We start from the raw sequence: 16,743 nt of genomic DNA, 5'->3' as shown, positions 1-16,743 counted from the left end.
GTCAAGCTTCCAAGACTCCAGACACATCTTTAAAAAAAGAAAAGAAGAAAGAATATGTTTGTTGCCTTTATACTTAGATTATGGTTTTGTTGGGCAAAAATATCTTAAGTGATAACTTTCTTCTACACAATGATTATGTAGACATAGTTTCCACTGGATATCCTGGAGAAGTATCAGACTATCAAAGGTTTTTTCCTCTTTTGGAGGAGGAAATCCCTTATGAATAAGTCGGTTTGTCTTTCTAGATGTCTATAAGACTTCTGTTTCATTTTTTAATTAAGAAAAATACCTCAGGGTATTGAGGTATAACTGACCTACAATATTAATTTCAGATGTAAGACAAAGTGATTCAACCTCTGTGTATACGTTGTGAAATGATCACCACAGTAAGTCTAGTTACCATCTGTCACCATATAATGTTAATGCAGTATTACTGATGGGACTGTATTCCCGATGCTGAATGTTACATCTCCATGACTTATTTACTTCATAACTAAAAGTTTATAGTTGGGATCCCCTTCACCCATTTTGCAACCCCAAACCCCTGGCAACCACCAATCTGTTCCCTGTATGTGACTCTGGGTTTTATTTGGTTTTGATCTTTAGATTTCACTTCTAAGTGAAATCATGGGGTATTTGTCTTTCTCTGCTTGACTTATTTCACTTAGCATAATGACCTCGAGGTCCATCCATGCTGTCACAAATGGTAGGATTTCATTGGTTTTTTTTTATGGCTGAGTCGTAGTACATTGTATATATGCTACATCTTCTTTATCCATTCATCTAACAATGGATACTTAAGTTGTTTCCATATCTTGGCTACTATAAATAATGCTGCAGTAAACTTAGAGGTGCACATATCTTTCAAATCAGTGTTTTTGTTTTTATCAAATGGATACCCAGGGTGGAATTGCTGTATCATTTGGTAGTTCTATTTTTAATTTTTTGAGGAAAATTTCATAGTGGTTAAACCATCTACTATAGCTCACAAGTATTCTCTTTATTCCACATACTTGCCAACACTTGTTATTTTTTGTCTTTTAGATAATAGTCATTAGACAGGTATAAGGTGATATCTCATTGTGGTTTTGATTTACATTTCCCTGATGACTAGTGATGTTGAGCATCTTTTCCTGCAAGTGTTATTCTGCTTGATGTTGCCCCCTAAGTCCCTTAAGCCATCATTAAGTTTTTTTGGGGGGTTTCTTTTTTTTTTTTACTTTTTACTGCTCTGTTTGAGTTCCAGTGTTTTGTCTTCCAGCTTGCTGATCCATTCTTCTGCTTCATCCAATCTGCTGTTGGAACCCTCAAGTCCCTCTAGTGTATTCAGTTCAGTGATTGTATTCTTCAGCTCTGTGACTGCTGTTTGGTACTTCCTTATATTTTCTATCTCTTTGTTGAGGTTCCCACTATGTTCATCCATTCTTCTGAGTTCGGTGAACATCTTTATGACCATTACTTTGAATTTTTTTTCTACCTGATAATTCTTTCTTTCATCAAGGTCTTTTTCTGAGGGTTTTGCCTTTTTCTTTTATTTGCAACATATTCTGTCTTTCCTCGTTTTCCTTGACTCTCTCTGTTTGTTTCTGTGTATTAGGTGAAACATCTACCTCTCTCAGTCTGAAGAAGTGGCCTTGTATAGGTGATGAACCTTCTTGTTCAAACTTTTCCAAGTTCTTGGGTGTCTCTTGATTCTTTGTGACTGTCTAACCCCCCCTGACTTATTCCTGGTATGTCCCTGTTTTTGAGAGTGTGCCAAGATCCATCCGTGTTCCAAAGGGAGGAATCTCATTGAGCCCTTAGTTTCAGGCTGGAGACAAGAAGCCAGGCCCTCAGGTAGTAGTTTTTACAGTGTGCAAATACAGTCCTGTGGGGCCATTATCGTAATCCCTGCGGCCTCCAAACCAGGAGATCTAGAGAGGTCCTCTGGGTGACAGTTGCAAAAATCAGGGCTCCACATGGGTATACAAGCTCCTTTCTGGGAGGTCTTGTCGAGCTGTCGTGAGGCCAATGTGGTGTGCAAGGATGGTGCTTACATTCTTTGGGAGCACCTCCATGGCCTCCTAATGTGTGGAAACCAGAAGCTGTTTCTCAGGCTGAAGCTGCAGATTAAGTAAATAGGCCTTCTTCACAGAAAGACTGGGTTGTGGTGGCTTGCCAGGAACTCTCTCTCTGACTATTACCTTCCCCAAGGAGCCAGGCAATCAAAGGGCGGGGGGGTGCCTGTGTGGATTGCATGCACCCACTGGCTTCAGTTAGGCAGCTAGAGAGTGTAGGGGGTAGAGCATGCTCACTAGCTTCAGAAAGACAGCCGGGGGCGGGCGGGGGGGGCGGGTGTTGCAGGGAATGTCTTGACTGCACACACCTGTGGGCTCCAGGAACGCAACGGGAGAATTCCTTGTCTGTGTGCATGCCAGCTTTAGGCTGAGAGTGGGGGAACGCCACAACCACTCACGCTCACCAACCCGAGCCAGGGAACAGGGAGTAAAGGGTTGTAACTGCCTACTCACAGACTTTAGTTAGGGAGCTGGAGAACGTTGTGACCATTTGTTGCGTCACCTGCCCCAAGCAGGGAGCAGGTGAGTACTGCAACCACCTGCACACTCCAGCCTCAGCAGGGCAGCAGGATGGTGCCATCACCACTCAGCCCCACCTGTCTTGGCAAGGTGGTAGGAGGATGCCAAGTTCAAGTTCATCCACCTGTGCTAGCAGGGTAAGTGGAGAATGTAAAAATGGCCTTCGCCAGTGCCTCCATCTCCAAGGAGAGTTTCAGCTGTCCCCTAGCTCTACAGCAGGTGCTTTTATTTATTATTTATTCATTTTTGCAGCAGATGTTTTTATTTTATTTTATTTTTAAATTTTTTTTTGAAGATTTTATTTATTTATTTGACAGAGAGAGACACAGTGAGAGCAGGAACACAAGCAGGGGGAGTGGGAGAAGGAGAAGCAGGCTTCCCGCTGAGCAGGGAGCCCGATGCGGGGCTCGATCCCAGGACCCTGGGATCATGACCAGAGCTGAAGGCAGACGCTTAACGACTGAGCCACCCAGGCGCCCCTTTATTTTATTTTTTTAAAGATATTATTTATTTGACAGAGAGACAGCGAGAGAGGGAACACAAGCAGGGGGAGTGGGAGAGGGAGAAGCAGGCTTCCCGCAGAGCAGGGACCCCGATGTGGGGCTCAATCCCAGGACCCTGGGACTATGACCTCAGCTGAAGGCAGACGCTTAACGACTGAGCCACCCAGGCGCCTCTGCAGCAGATGTTTTTAGATTAGCAAATGAATTTCACATACAGTCCAGGTCCTTTCCAAACTGCTTTTTTTCCCCCCACTGGGTCGGGAGGCAAGTGAGACTTTACTTGAAACTTTTAAAAGGGAATGAATCTCAGTTTTCCATACCACTTTGGATCCCTTGGACATCAGCACTTTTGGTTTTCCGAGCCAGATATTTTAGGGGCGCATCTCTCTGGTGCAGATTCGAGTGGTTGAAGTGTCTGATGTGGGTCACCAACTCCTCACTCCTCCAGGAGAATGGCCAAGCAGGTGAGACCCCCTCCCTATTTTGTGCCCCCACAGCAGTGGTGGGATTTTGGTGAGACCATGTCTCTGCTTCTCCAACTCATCTCAGTGTGGTCTTTTTATCCTTTGTTGTGGAGAAGCACTTCACCCAGCTTGCAGATCTTTTTCAGAGAGAAATGATCCTGATGTTGTTGTAGATTTGGTGTGTCCATGGGAGGAGGTGAGGTTAGGTTCTTCCTATACCACCATCTTGTGGAACGCCCTGCTGCTGCTTTTTTTTTTTAAAACCAATGAGAAATCTCACCAGGAAATTTCTTCATATTCAAAATTCTATTGCAGATTTTCTTGGGGCATGGTATATAGATTCAAGTCTTTCTTTAACTCAGAAAAATGGTTCTTCTAATACATTAAAAAAACTTTTCTATGCTACTGAATATATGTATATATATCATATATAGGACCTCTTTTTTCTGTAATTTAGTCCTAACGTAATTTATTTTTATAAGTTACTTTAATAAATTTTTTATTTTTTATTCTGTTCTTTTTGGTGGGAGGAGGCAGAGGGAGAGAGAGAATCTTAAGCTGACTTCACAGCCATGGGAGAGCCCCACGTGGGGCTCCATCTCACAACCCTGAGATCATGACCTGAGCCAAAATCAAGGGTGGGCCGCTTAACCAACTGAGCCACCCACACACCCCTTTTCTTACTGCTACTAGTGAATTCATCTCTGTAATTTTTTTCCCTGAATACTACCAGCTTACTATTTTTCTTCTTTTATGATTGTATCATGTTCATTTAGTTTTTTTATCAACATTAATTTTTTTAGAACATAGAGAACTATTTTTTAACTCTGTTTTTGAGGAACTTAATATATACAAGTAATACTTTAAAATATTATTTTAAACATTTACCTTTATATGCATTATGTAGTCTTTGTGAACTCGTGTATGTGAGAAGGTAATATATTTGGTATATATTAACACTTGGTATGAACCACTCAAATTATAATATCCCTTTATTCATTATGAAACTGTCTTTGTGAGGTAACCAATTGATTCAATGCTAAATGCCTTTCACTAAGAACTTTGACTATGTTCTATCTATTCATATATTTCAAATGACCAGCACAGTGATGTTCATACAATCTATCCTTGTTTTAGTTTTAGTTCTCAGTGAAATAAATTTCGAGTTCAAATGCTGTTACTGCATGAGACAGTGTAAGGCATCCATAAAAATTACCCATCATAAAATCAATGTAACGCCAGTGTAAGAAGACAGGTTAGGAGTGGGTTAGGAATTGTATAAACTGATTGTTGCAGAATGGTTAGGTATAGTTATGATGATTTTTTTCTCCCTGTATTTTTGGTGTATGTCCTCTGTTTACAGCTGCACATTTGCAGGCATATTTGAGAAGCATGGATTTATAGGATTTATAGCTACCTACTGTGCCATCTACTTTCAGTAACAGTTGGTTTCCTAACTGAATTGGCAAGTAGGCATATCACAGTAGTGTTTTGTTTTATTTTCTATGGCGTTAGAAATAGTTTGCTTTTGAGCAGAAAAGGAAAATCTTTGTGCCTGAAGTGGTTTTTGACAACTCTTTAAGTACCATTACTCCTATAAAGGACAAGATGTGGTTTGAATAATTTAGCAGTGCTAAAATGTCACATTTTTGTGACATCTATTTTATAGCTTTCCTTGAAAAACTGAGCCAAACGCCTCTCCCTGGAATTTAACAACTTGTGTCTCTAAATTCTGGGTAAACAATAAATAGTCTTCCTCTTTGAATAAAAGTTGCCGTGACAACCTGGCAGGCTTGGGCTATAGAGGTCAAACACCAAACTCCAGTCTTCAGTTTCTCAATATTTTCAAAGTTGTGACATTGCTTTGGACAGCTCTGATTTAAGTAAAAATGAACATTGTTTTCAATTAGACATATCAGTGATTGCAATTAGACAAAAACCATGTATATTTTTGCAACAAACCATTATTTGAGTATAATGATATTCTTTATGTTAACTTCAAGACTATCTCTTGATTAATTACAGAGACTTAGGAGTTAAGGGAAATACCAAAGTCATTTTAGATATGTCGATTGCAACAATTATATTGAACTCTATACTGAAAGTCTGTAATTTTGAAGAGAATATTTATTTGGTATTTATATGGTAATTTGGCAGCATCATAGACTCTGTTACATAATTCACCTAAAGAGCACATCTCTGACCTCAGTGTTGCTGAACTCTTTAGAATAATACTAGCAATAGGGAGAAAATTTAAAATTTTTATTAAACTTGTTGACTATTTCTTTCACAACCCCCTTATATGTGATTCATTGAAAAATGAAATGAATCATTGTCATTTGTAATTCAGCCTTGATGATTTCCAGCAGTTTAGATACAAGTTTCCATTCTTGCTGTGTAATTAGCTAGAATACCAGAATTGAATAGATGTTTGTTATCCAGATCTGTAAGTCTGTAGAGAAGATTGCCTTATTCAATGTTGCTTAAGTTAAGTCTCTTTTGGTTGGAAGTTAGGGGAACTTGTTTGTCAGGATTCTTTTGGTGGACAATAACCCAATTCAAGGTATGTTTTAACAATTGAAAAAATTGAATGATTCATCTAAGTGAACAAGCCCAGGATGCACTAAAGGCACTGGATGAGGGAGATGGCTTTTTTGTTTGTTTGTTTGTTTGCAGAGATAATGACTTCGTCTCTACCAGCGTTTGCTTTATCATCAATTGGGGTTTCCTCATGGTAGCAAAATGGTGGCAATAGTGCTAAGTCGTATGCCTACCCAGCTCAGCAATCAGAATAAGGGAAATTATCTCCTTTTTATATAAACTTCTCCATGTCTCACTAATTGGTCTGTTTTAGATTATGTGCTTCTGATGCCCACAGGCTGTTGTAGCCAGTGGAATGACAGGTGTCGAATGGCTTGTGCCCAATGTCGAAGAGAGTACCCACCTCACAGCTTCCATGGTGAAGCCCCCAGACAGCAGGGAGGAGCTGAATACGTGTTGGAGACACAACCAAATGCTTGTTCCCCTCCGAGAACCCAGGCAGTCAGGGCCATAATGTTCTGGAAGGGAGTGCTAGAAAACCACTAGGATATTAATATCTCTTGGGCTGCACGGAATCTTACTCATGCTTCTTTCTTTGTGTCTCCTTTTTTCTTCTTTCGCTGAAGGACTTTTTTCTCTTTCATCAGGGTTACACCCATATTTTGCATGTGATACCTAGAGTTTAATTAGAGGTTGGAGGTTTACCTAGGACTTTTTTTTATATATATATATCTTACTGTTAACATGGAATCACTGTTCTCAAGGTTTATATTTAGTCATACTTTTTCTTTTAGTCATGTGGCAAAATCTATTTAGAATACTGCTTAGAAAATTCCTTTCCTTTATGTAGTCAGTTTTATATATTTCTAGTCTGATGACTATGAAAGGTACATGGAATTCCTGTTTTGACTAGATTTCAAGAATAATTGTATTTTATTTAATTAGCACCTCAGGAACAAAAATGCATCAGATGAAATTCACCTTCCAAACCTTATTGTTCAAATCATATACCCTCTATTTACCAGACATTATCCTTACATATACCTGAATGTTTTAAAATATATTTTATCTAACAGACTCCTCAAATTGATAAGCACAGTTACATTTTATGGTAAAAAAAAAAAAGTAAAATTCATTGCAACCCGAGTTAGGCAAGAATCATGTGATTGTTCTGGATGTTCCTCAGCAATATCCCCTTTTAAAACATTTAAATCTCTTCACTGAGTGAGAAACATGAAAATTAAAGGTTTTGTGACAGGCACTATGGTGATAATCAATAGTGAGAATTCAAATAAAAGAATTTAATAACCCAAATTATAGGGGAAAAATGAATTATTTCCATTCTTAGGATCATTAACTGAGAGCAGGCCCTAGTTTTAAAGAAGAGAAGTTTGGATTTGTTGTCACTCAGTAGTACTTAGAGTTCAGGTTTTCAGTAAATAGTTCCAAAAGTGACATTTTGTTTGGACGGCAATTAGATCCCTAGAATTACTGTGGTAAAAAGACTATTGTAAACAGAGTATACATTTTCCTCTATGTTTTATTTACGTAACAATTTCCTCTAAAGAGGCTTATTTTATGTATTTTTAAATCTAATTAGATTTCCTTAGAGGTTATTTAACTCCTCTGGCTATTTTGAAGGATAGTAGCATGTCTAGTTTCACAGTATCATTTTTTTGTTTGTTTTTTAAGAATTTTAGGGACACTATCTCTAGGGTTTTTTTTTTCCTTTCCTTTTGGGGAGGACTCTTTTTTTAATAGAACTCTCTCTACATCTCTGTCAATTATATAAATTAGGTATATATTGACTTAAATGTTTCTTTGTTTTCCAGCCTTATTGAGGCTGGAATATACAGTTGACATATAACATTGTGTAAGTTTAAAGTGTACATCCTGTTGATTTGGTACACTTATATACTGCAAAATGATTACCACCATAGCATTAGCTAACACCTCCATCACATCTCATAATTACCATTTCTTTTTTGTAGTGAGACATCTATTCTCTTAGCTACCTTATAATTACGGTATTGTTAACTATAGTCACCATGCTGTAGATTAGATCCCCAGAAGGTATTTGTCTTATAACTGGCAATTTGTACTCTTTAGCCAACATCTTCTCATTTCCCCCCATTCCACAGCCCCTGGTACCACCATTCTACTTTTTTTTTTTTATGAGTTCAGCTTTTATAGATTCCACATGTAAGCGAGAACATACAGTATCTGTCTTTCCCTGTCTGATTTATTTCACTTAGCATAACATCCTCAAGGCCCATCCATGCTGTCTCTGTTCTTGATGTGCATTATTCTTTTATTATAGGAGGACACAGATCACAATTACTATATATCTCGGATATATGGTCCATCTGATTCTGCCAGCCGGAGTTTGTGGGTGAACATAGACCAGATGGAAAAGGACAAAGTGAAGATTCATGGAATATTGTCCAATACTCATCGGCAAGCTGCAGTAAGTGCTTTGGCATTTTGAGGGTTTTTGTCTGCTGTGAAAAAATTTTTGCTTTAATTGGTACACCAGTGTTGTTTGTTGTGATCACTTTTTATTACTTAGTTCTACAATTGCAATTTAGATTAGTAATTGCATATAAGGTCTTAAAGAAAATGAAAAAGAATTATTTTGAGAAGTCACCATCAATTTAACTAATAATTAAACAAATTAACCATAATTTCCCTAGTAAAATGATGTGTTGAATATTCAAAGTCGAGATTGATCTTGGATGATTTTCAGTCATTTTGTAATCTATGAATTTAGAGAACATTTTTCAAAAAAACTACTTGAATTTGGTATCTCCCATTTTACATGGGTTTATTAATCTCTTGATCTGAAAAAGATTTCACCAGAAACATTTATGATTCCGATAGCATATGTAGACCAAACTACGTATCTCAGTGAGGAAGTTTGATACAAAGGAAACAAATTAAATCTGGAAGTCTCCGAACATGTTTTCAGTCTGAGTTTATAATTTACCAGCTCTGGCTTCTTAACAAGGGATATAACTTTTTAATGAGGTGTAGTTTCTGTGTCAATATAGTGGGGATGACACAATATTACCACTGGCCTCACTTACCTCACGTGGTCATCCGTATCCTATTCCACCTGTCAGACTGCCAGCTTACGTGGATTAGCTTTTCAATCTTCACAGCATATTCGCCCTATTATTTAAATATTATTGCCATCCAGGTATTGCAGATGAGAGAACTGAGTGTTGGAAAAGTCAAGGAACCTGCCTTAAGGTCTCCAGCTAGTAAGTGATGAGACTCAGTTGTTAGCCTAGGCAGCCAAGCCCACTCTCAAAATGTTTGTGTAGAATATATCCTACTTGGGGTTCCAGCAGTTTTGGATAGTCATTTTCTGACCAATGCCTGATTTAACGTTTCAAAAGTTACTTAGTTTTGCTCTCGTGGATAATACCAGTAATCTTACCATCAGTGAAATCATGTCTTATGCAGTTTAATAGGGCTTAAAGTAAAAACACAACAACTTTAGCCTTTCAAATGTAATTGCCATTATTGATTTAAAGATAGAACTAATAGAATCAATGGCTTAAGTGATTTAAGAGGCACGGATTTGACGATTATATCAAAACTTTTGGCCAAGAACTTTCACTGTATATATGTAGACTTCCCTCTTTCCAGGAGATCAACTCCTAACAGTTAAAATGAAAATTAATTATAACTCACCATGAGATGATTCATTGAATTGTCAGTATGGAGCACATGTTTTCTGAGGCTGAGAAGCAAACAAAGGAGCCATCTCGCCTTACTGAATTCCACCATCCCTTTTCTCTTCCATATTCAGGCAACCCCGGGCAAGATGACAGATTCAGAAATGATTCACTGTTGAATTTAGAACAGATTTTCAAAAGAAGAGAAAATGAAAAAGATTAGATTAGGACAATGTCTATCAGAAATTTCTTGCATTTGACAATCTTCCCACTATATTACAGTACCTAATAGTGTAAAATGCCCTTTGTGAAAGTTCAAATGTTGAGTGCATCCAATTGAAGTTTCCATAAATTGGCCCAATTGTGGTGTCAGCCACTATAGATGAAATCTCTAGGCAGAGAATGAAGATTATCAGTTAAACCGTTGGCGGATTTCGTCTTACACACTTTTATCATATCCTGTGCTCTCCCCAAAGTGCAGCAGTTTGTGTGTCTTACCTTTCTTTGAAGAATATTTTTTCTCTTTGGAAGAGGGGTCACTTGGTTGCCATGTAGCCTCAGTTCTCTGATTAGTCTCAAGGAAAATTTTGATGCTGTAATGAGCCACTTTTTCTTACTGGTAGTGTGGGTGTGATACTGTTGCTTTCAACACCAAGGATTGGCCTAAGCGCAAATGCTTGAGCCTCTGCTTGTAATTTATCTGGTGTTCCTGCATAGACTTTTAAATACTTATCATTGGTAGAAACCTTTATTTTAGCTACTCTGTCATTGTCAGAGCCTGGTTTTTTGTTTTTTTAACAAGAATTTTAGCCATCATCAAACATTCCTTAAGAGTTAGAAACTGGTCCTATACCCATTTTCCCTATCACTATCAAAAGAACATACACACACACACACACACACGCACACACGTGCACACACATACCCCTAGGTACATGCTTCCATTTACAACAACAGAATTGATAATATTTCTTAGTTTCTTTTTTTTTTTTTCCTGGAAAACTTTGCCACTTAGTGTCCTTCACTTAAGTATGTTTTATATCTTGAAACTTATACATTTAGTTAATAGAATATTTTTTAAAAACTTTCTACAAACATTCTTGCTTTGTTCAGTGTGACTGTTAAATATTAGTCTGAGATTTCCAAATTGTAAAGAGTGATTCATGTTTTAAATTTGCCTCAGTTGGATGAACCATGAGAGACTATGGACTCTGAGAAACAAACTGAGGGTTCTAGAGGGGAGGGGTGAGGGGATGGGTTAGCCTGGTGATGGGTATTAAGGAGGGCACGTACTGCATGGAGCACTAGGTGTTATATGCAAACAATGAATCATGGAACACTACATCAAAAACTAGGGATGTAATGTATGGTGATTAACATAATAATAATAAAAAAACATTGCCTCAGTTGGCCTCCCCACCTTTCCAATCTTGCCTGATTCTCTTTTCTCCATTTCTATTATGCCTTTCTGGGAGCAGAATCAGGTTGATGACAGAACTCTAACGTATTATGACCAGGGGGCTCACTAGGGTCCATAAACACCCTCCCTCCTACCCCACACAACACACACACAACCCAGGCGCCACACTGCTGCTACTTTTCCCCATGATGTTACTGAAAGGCTTTAGCACAAGGGAAAATGACAAACGGGAAATGTCACATCCACTTTATTAATTAGGTTTGTTGATGTCTTAAGCATCATAATCCTTGGTGCAGAGCTCTCTGGTAATTTAGCTGGAAACAGGACTTAAATTTAAGCTCTAAGGGAAGAGGGGAGTTTCTCAAGTCTTATCACCCAATGATATAATTTTCATGACCAAGGACATACATTCTGTGAACAAATTAGACAAAAAAGAGAAAAGAAATATGTATCTAAGGGCAGACCCAAGGGCATTTGGCTAACTAATCCAGCCCTGGATAAGCAGGAGGTGAATGAGGAAGCTGGAAAAGATTGTGTATCCCTGAAGATGCAGCTTCCCTCCCCCTTCCAGGCTGCTTCAGAATGGCTCAGAGGAAGATAAAGGAGTGTCTGACTTGGAAGCATGATTTTTTTTTTAAAGATTTATTTATTTATTTTTAGAGAGAGAGCTCACGAGAGAGTATGCCCATGCACGCACTCAAGCTGGGAGAGGGGCAAAGGGAGAAGGAGAGAGAGAGACATCCCCCTCCCCCTGCCCCCAGCACAGAGCCAGGTCACAGGGTTCTATCCCCGGGCCCCAAGGTAGTGACCCGAACCAAATCAGGAGTCTGCTGCTTATCCAACTGAGCCACCCGGGTGCCCCCAGCATGATTTTTTAAGGAAATATTTTCCCCTCCACCACCATCATTTATAAATGTCTAAACAGCATTTTGGAGTCTTAGATTAATATTCTAGTAAGAGGAAGGGAGTCGAATTAAGGTAAGAGCTTTCCCTTTTCTCCTTTCCACATATTTTATAATTTCAGGGCAGAGGAAAACTTAGAAATCACTCGCTTCAAATGCTTCATAAGCTGAAACACATTGATTTCTTTTTCCTTTTAGAATGTAAATCATACTCATTAGTATGTATATTACATATGTGTGCTATAATTTTATTATAATCTCCCCATTGTCCTTTTTGGTTTGAATAGCATTTCTTAAATCATTATTGCAAAAAAAAAAAAAAAAACAGATGTTAAAACCTAGTCTTAACTTTGACCGATTAAAGGAAGAAGCATGTTTTTGTAGACAAAGGATAGTGAAAATTTGTCTAAGTCCCTACCATATGGCAAGCAATGAGCCATACACTTTATATTCAAATACTAGTACTTATTTTTTTTTTTTTTTGGCCTTTATTCAAAGTCATGCAGTTGTCAGACTGCAGATCTAGAAGTGTCTGGCTAGGAACCCATCCGAATTGTTTCTTTTCCTCTGTGTGGACCTTCAAATGCAACACTTTCGATATTTTTTTTTAAAGATTTTATTTATTTGAGAGAGAGAGAATGAGCAGGAGTGGAAGGGTAGAGGGAGAGAGAGAGAGAGAGAGAGAAGCAGGCTCCCTGCTGAGCAGGGAACCCGACATGGGACTCGATCCCAGGACCCTGGGATCATGACCTGAGCCGAAAGCAGATGCTTAACTGACTGAGCCACCCAGGTGCCCCATACTTTTGATATTTTCTTCTGTATATCTATATCCATATTATTTACTTTGTTGCTGGGCATGAAGTTTGATTCTGCAGCCAGACAAATTAGAATTATTTTTCTTTCTGAAACCACAGCTTATGAAATTGTGATTCACAACTTCTAGAGAAGTACCACTGTCCCGGTGGAAGGAATCCAGGGTCACGGAGGTCATGAAACCTTGGCTCCAAAACTCATTTTCTTGGTTTCTGGCTTCTCTGTACCTCAATTTTATAACTTGGAAGAAAGGGGGAAAAATGCCTGCCTCGACTACCTTCTAGTGCTGTTTTAAGAATAAAAATGAAATGGATAGGAAAGGATACTGAAAATAGCAAATAAAAATGAGATTGTAAGGCAGTGCAATTTGAGAATCCTCATTCTTGATAATAAAAAATAACCCCCAAATAAGTGAATTCCAAGTGCTCTCCAAGAGTCTCCAATAGATAGATATGCATCTATGTATTTATATCTATAGTGTATCTCTATTATTATTATTATTATTATTATTATTATTATTATTATTATTTGGCCAAGAAAACACCAGTGTGCTCCTGGCCAAACATAAACACACTCTTAGCTTAAAAAAATTTTATCTTTCTGGGAGCCTGGGTGGCTCAGATGTTAAGCATCTGCCTTCGGCTCAGGTCATGATCCCAGGGTCCTGGGATCCAGTCCCGCATCGGGCTCCCTGCTCGGCGGGAAGCCTGCTTCTCCCTCTCCCACTCCCCCTGCTTGTGTTCCCTCTCTCACTGTGTCTCTCTCTGTCAAATAAATAAAAATCTTTAAAAAAAAAATTTATCTTTCCATCTATTGGTAGAAAGATTGATTCTTTATATAAGAAACCCAAGCAAAATGAAATGAAATTCTGCTCTCTATCTCTGTCATAATTCAGGTAAGGTTTTTTATGGAACTTGTATATTTTTTGATGTCATTTTTTTTTTTAATTTTAAAAATTGGACTGTTGTCGGTGGAGATCCTCAGGCTATGTGAATATATAGTCTGTATGAATATATAGTCATTAAAAAAATTAAGTTGGGGCATCTGGGTGGCTCAGTCAGGTAAGTGTCCAACTCTTGATTTCGGCTCAGGTCATGATCTCAGAATCCTGAGATTGAGTCCCGTGTTGGGCTCCATGCTCAGTGGGGAGTCTGCTTGAGATTTTCTCTCTCCCTCTTCCTCTGCCCCACCCTGCCTCTCTCTCTTTCTCTCTCAAACAAATAAATAAATAAATCTTTTTTAAAAATTAAGTTTTTTCTTTTTTTGGTCCAGGAAGGTAACATTATTTCAACTAGCATTTCCATGGGCTTTTTATTTGCATAATGTTGATGTTGGCAGGCTAAATTTGGATGTCTGTGGTGACTTGATCAGTTGTTTTCTCATACTGCACAATTTCATATTTTCCTGTGCATCAGAAAATCTGTTGAGAAGTGCTTATTTTTCTAAATGATTAACTCAGAAGTCAATGTAATTTGCTGTCTCGATTAGGCTGCTATCTAGACCACACATTTTTGCCTGAGTTCTGTTCACACTAACAGTAAGTTGCTTTTATTTATTTTTACTTTGGCTGGTTGGATAAACTTGCTGCTTTCTCTCATTTGAGTTTTTCCATTTCAAACAAGACACTCACAGTTTATCAACCTGGCCTTATTTGCCTTTGTTCTTAGGATTTTCCTCTAGTTTAATAACAGACTGGCATGAGTTGTGTCTCCATGAGTTTCTCTACCTAAATTTTGGTTTAATTAGTTCATTTTACTATTATTATTATACTTTAGTCACTTATCAATTTTGAGAATAATTCTCTCTGTCCTCAAGAAAGTATTAATTGAGGGACTTTTATGGAAAATAAAGGCACGTCTTTGTTTCATTCCACAAAACTAACATGAATTAGAGTAGCTGAGTCCTGTTCCCCTGCATCCCAGGGAAATAAGTTGGTCCACCCGCCATAAAGCCGGTAAATAAATACCCAGAAAGACCTATTCCTTCTCCAGCTGATGGCTTTAATAACACAGTTTAAGCATTCCTTAGGGTCACCTAATGTGCTGAGTTTAGTAAACATGTTTTACTGATACAATTACCTAAACAGATGTATATTAATAATTATTTAAGCTACCCTTGAGACCCTTCCTGTGAATCTAGGAACGACTTCAGACATAGAAAGGACTTTGGAGAGTCTTAAAGATAGCTTTATGAATCCCACAGTGATCAATTTTTATGCATGTAACAAGCCTTAGTTTTCCAAACCAAAACATACTTTTTTAAAAAAAATCATACTCAAGTTCAATTTAATCTTATTTCTCCATCTTGTCTTTAGTGAATGGCTACCATTATTTGTATAAAATCAGAGTCATAGGAGGTAATCTTATTCATCCTCTGTGACCAGTGATGGTTGTAAAATAATTCCAGATAGATAAATCTCTGCCCAGCTTTCAAAGTCACAAGTGAGGCAAACACTTGAGGTTTCTGTGAAACCTTCTTGGAAGATTTCATTTGTATTAAACTTTCATAATCATAAAGCTGCTAACATGGGACTCCACAGCCATGTCTCAGGTAGAATAAATAAGTTCATTTACTCTTGTCTTTCCTTCTAGATTGTCTTCTCTGAACTATTTTTGATCATCTTTTCTGAGATCTCTCCATGAGGCCATGAAGACTTAATAACAGTTAATTTTAGAAAACATTACTGCAAAACATATTGTCATCCTGAAGGTGTAAAATTATAAAGCTTTCACATGACTCTTTTGCAGGGGAATGTTTTATAACACAGAAAAATTAGCAAAACATGGAATATAATATTCTTAAGGGGGAATACTACTAAAAGAAAATACTTAATTCTTATGAAAAATCTGTAATTATATTAGATAAAAGATTTAAGATACTTTGGGACTGAGATTTCTTGGACAAGCTAGTATTTTAGAATCTTCTAAAAATATTGGTTATACCAGGGCGCCTGGGTGGCACATCGGGTAAGCGTCCAACTCTTGGTTTCAACTGAGGTCATGATCTCAGGGTCGTTGAGATTAAGCCCTGCATTGGGCTCTGCACTCAGCATGGAGTCTACTTGAGATTTTCTCTCCCTCTCCCTCTTCCCCTTCCTCTCATGCTCTTTCTCTCTCTCTCACTAAAATAAATAAATCTTAAAAACATATATATTATACTAATTTTCATTATCTTTATTTTTGTCTATTTCTTTTTACCAAATTATAGTCGATTGCTTACCCTAGGGAAAATAGTCAAAATCTCACATTGTTTGTTTATAAATTGGCTTCTCATTAGAATTTCTGCTGTGCCTCAGTTTCCAGCCCCAGAAAGTGGGTGTCTCTTTCTTTCTTTACTGGAGGTGCCCTGTTAAAATGCCAGTGGGACTAGAAGTGAACCACCTGAAGCCACTCTCAACTGGTGATGAATTGCCAGGACTTTCTTAACATGCAGCAGCTTCTACCTGAGAAGAAATGCCAAGTAAGGTTCATTGCTGATAAATGGGTCAAGGGTTAGGCACCCAAGCCCTAATCCCTTGCAGGGTAGACTGTAGAGATGGGTAGGTTTTCCTAAGGGAGCAGCTCCCAGAAGCTGTGTTGAGAGGCATCATTTTTCACAGCTTTTGAAAAATCCAGAAGTTGCCAACTGTGGTAAATGTTAAAAATTGGTGAATCTGTATAAACGATATAGAGGGTTCTTTGTATTATTTTTGTAACCTAAATTTGAAGTGATTTCCAAATAAAAAGTTAAAAAAGAGAAGTTAACAGAGGAGGATGAAGAGGTATAACTGAACTTGACCTAAATTTCAATTTCAATCTGTAATCAAATTTTTGAATTACTTAGTTACTCTTCTGATGAACTT

The 16,743-nt window shown here is 37.9% G+C and overlaps 1 protein-coding gene across 1 annotated transcript in view; it reads left to right on the top strand.

The window, feature by feature from the left end:
• The window catches only part of PLXDC2 (plexin domain containing 2), a 457,639-nt gene that overhangs the window by 207,271 nt on the left and 233,625 nt on the right, over nt 1–16,743 (top strand). The window contains exon 4 of the mRNA XM_045874316.3: nt 8,405–8,551. Within this exon, the coding sequence (XP_045730272.1) occupies nt 8,405–8,551 (147 nt within the window). The remainder of the gene's footprint in view (nt 1–8,404; nt 8,552–16,743) is intronic.

Source organism: Mirounga angustirostris, unplaced genomic scaffold (assembly GCF_029215605.1).
Source record: "Mirounga angustirostris isolate CCGP_5_RB_7025 unplaced genomic scaffold, mMirAng1.0.hap1 SCAF_5, whole genome shotgun sequence".
Lineage (NCBI taxonomy): Eukaryota > Metazoa > Chordata > Mammalia > Carnivora > Phocidae > Mirounga > Mirounga angustirostris.
The sequence above is the reverse complement of the archived record's forward strand: the minus strand, read 5'-3'. Positions and strand labels throughout refer to the sequence as shown.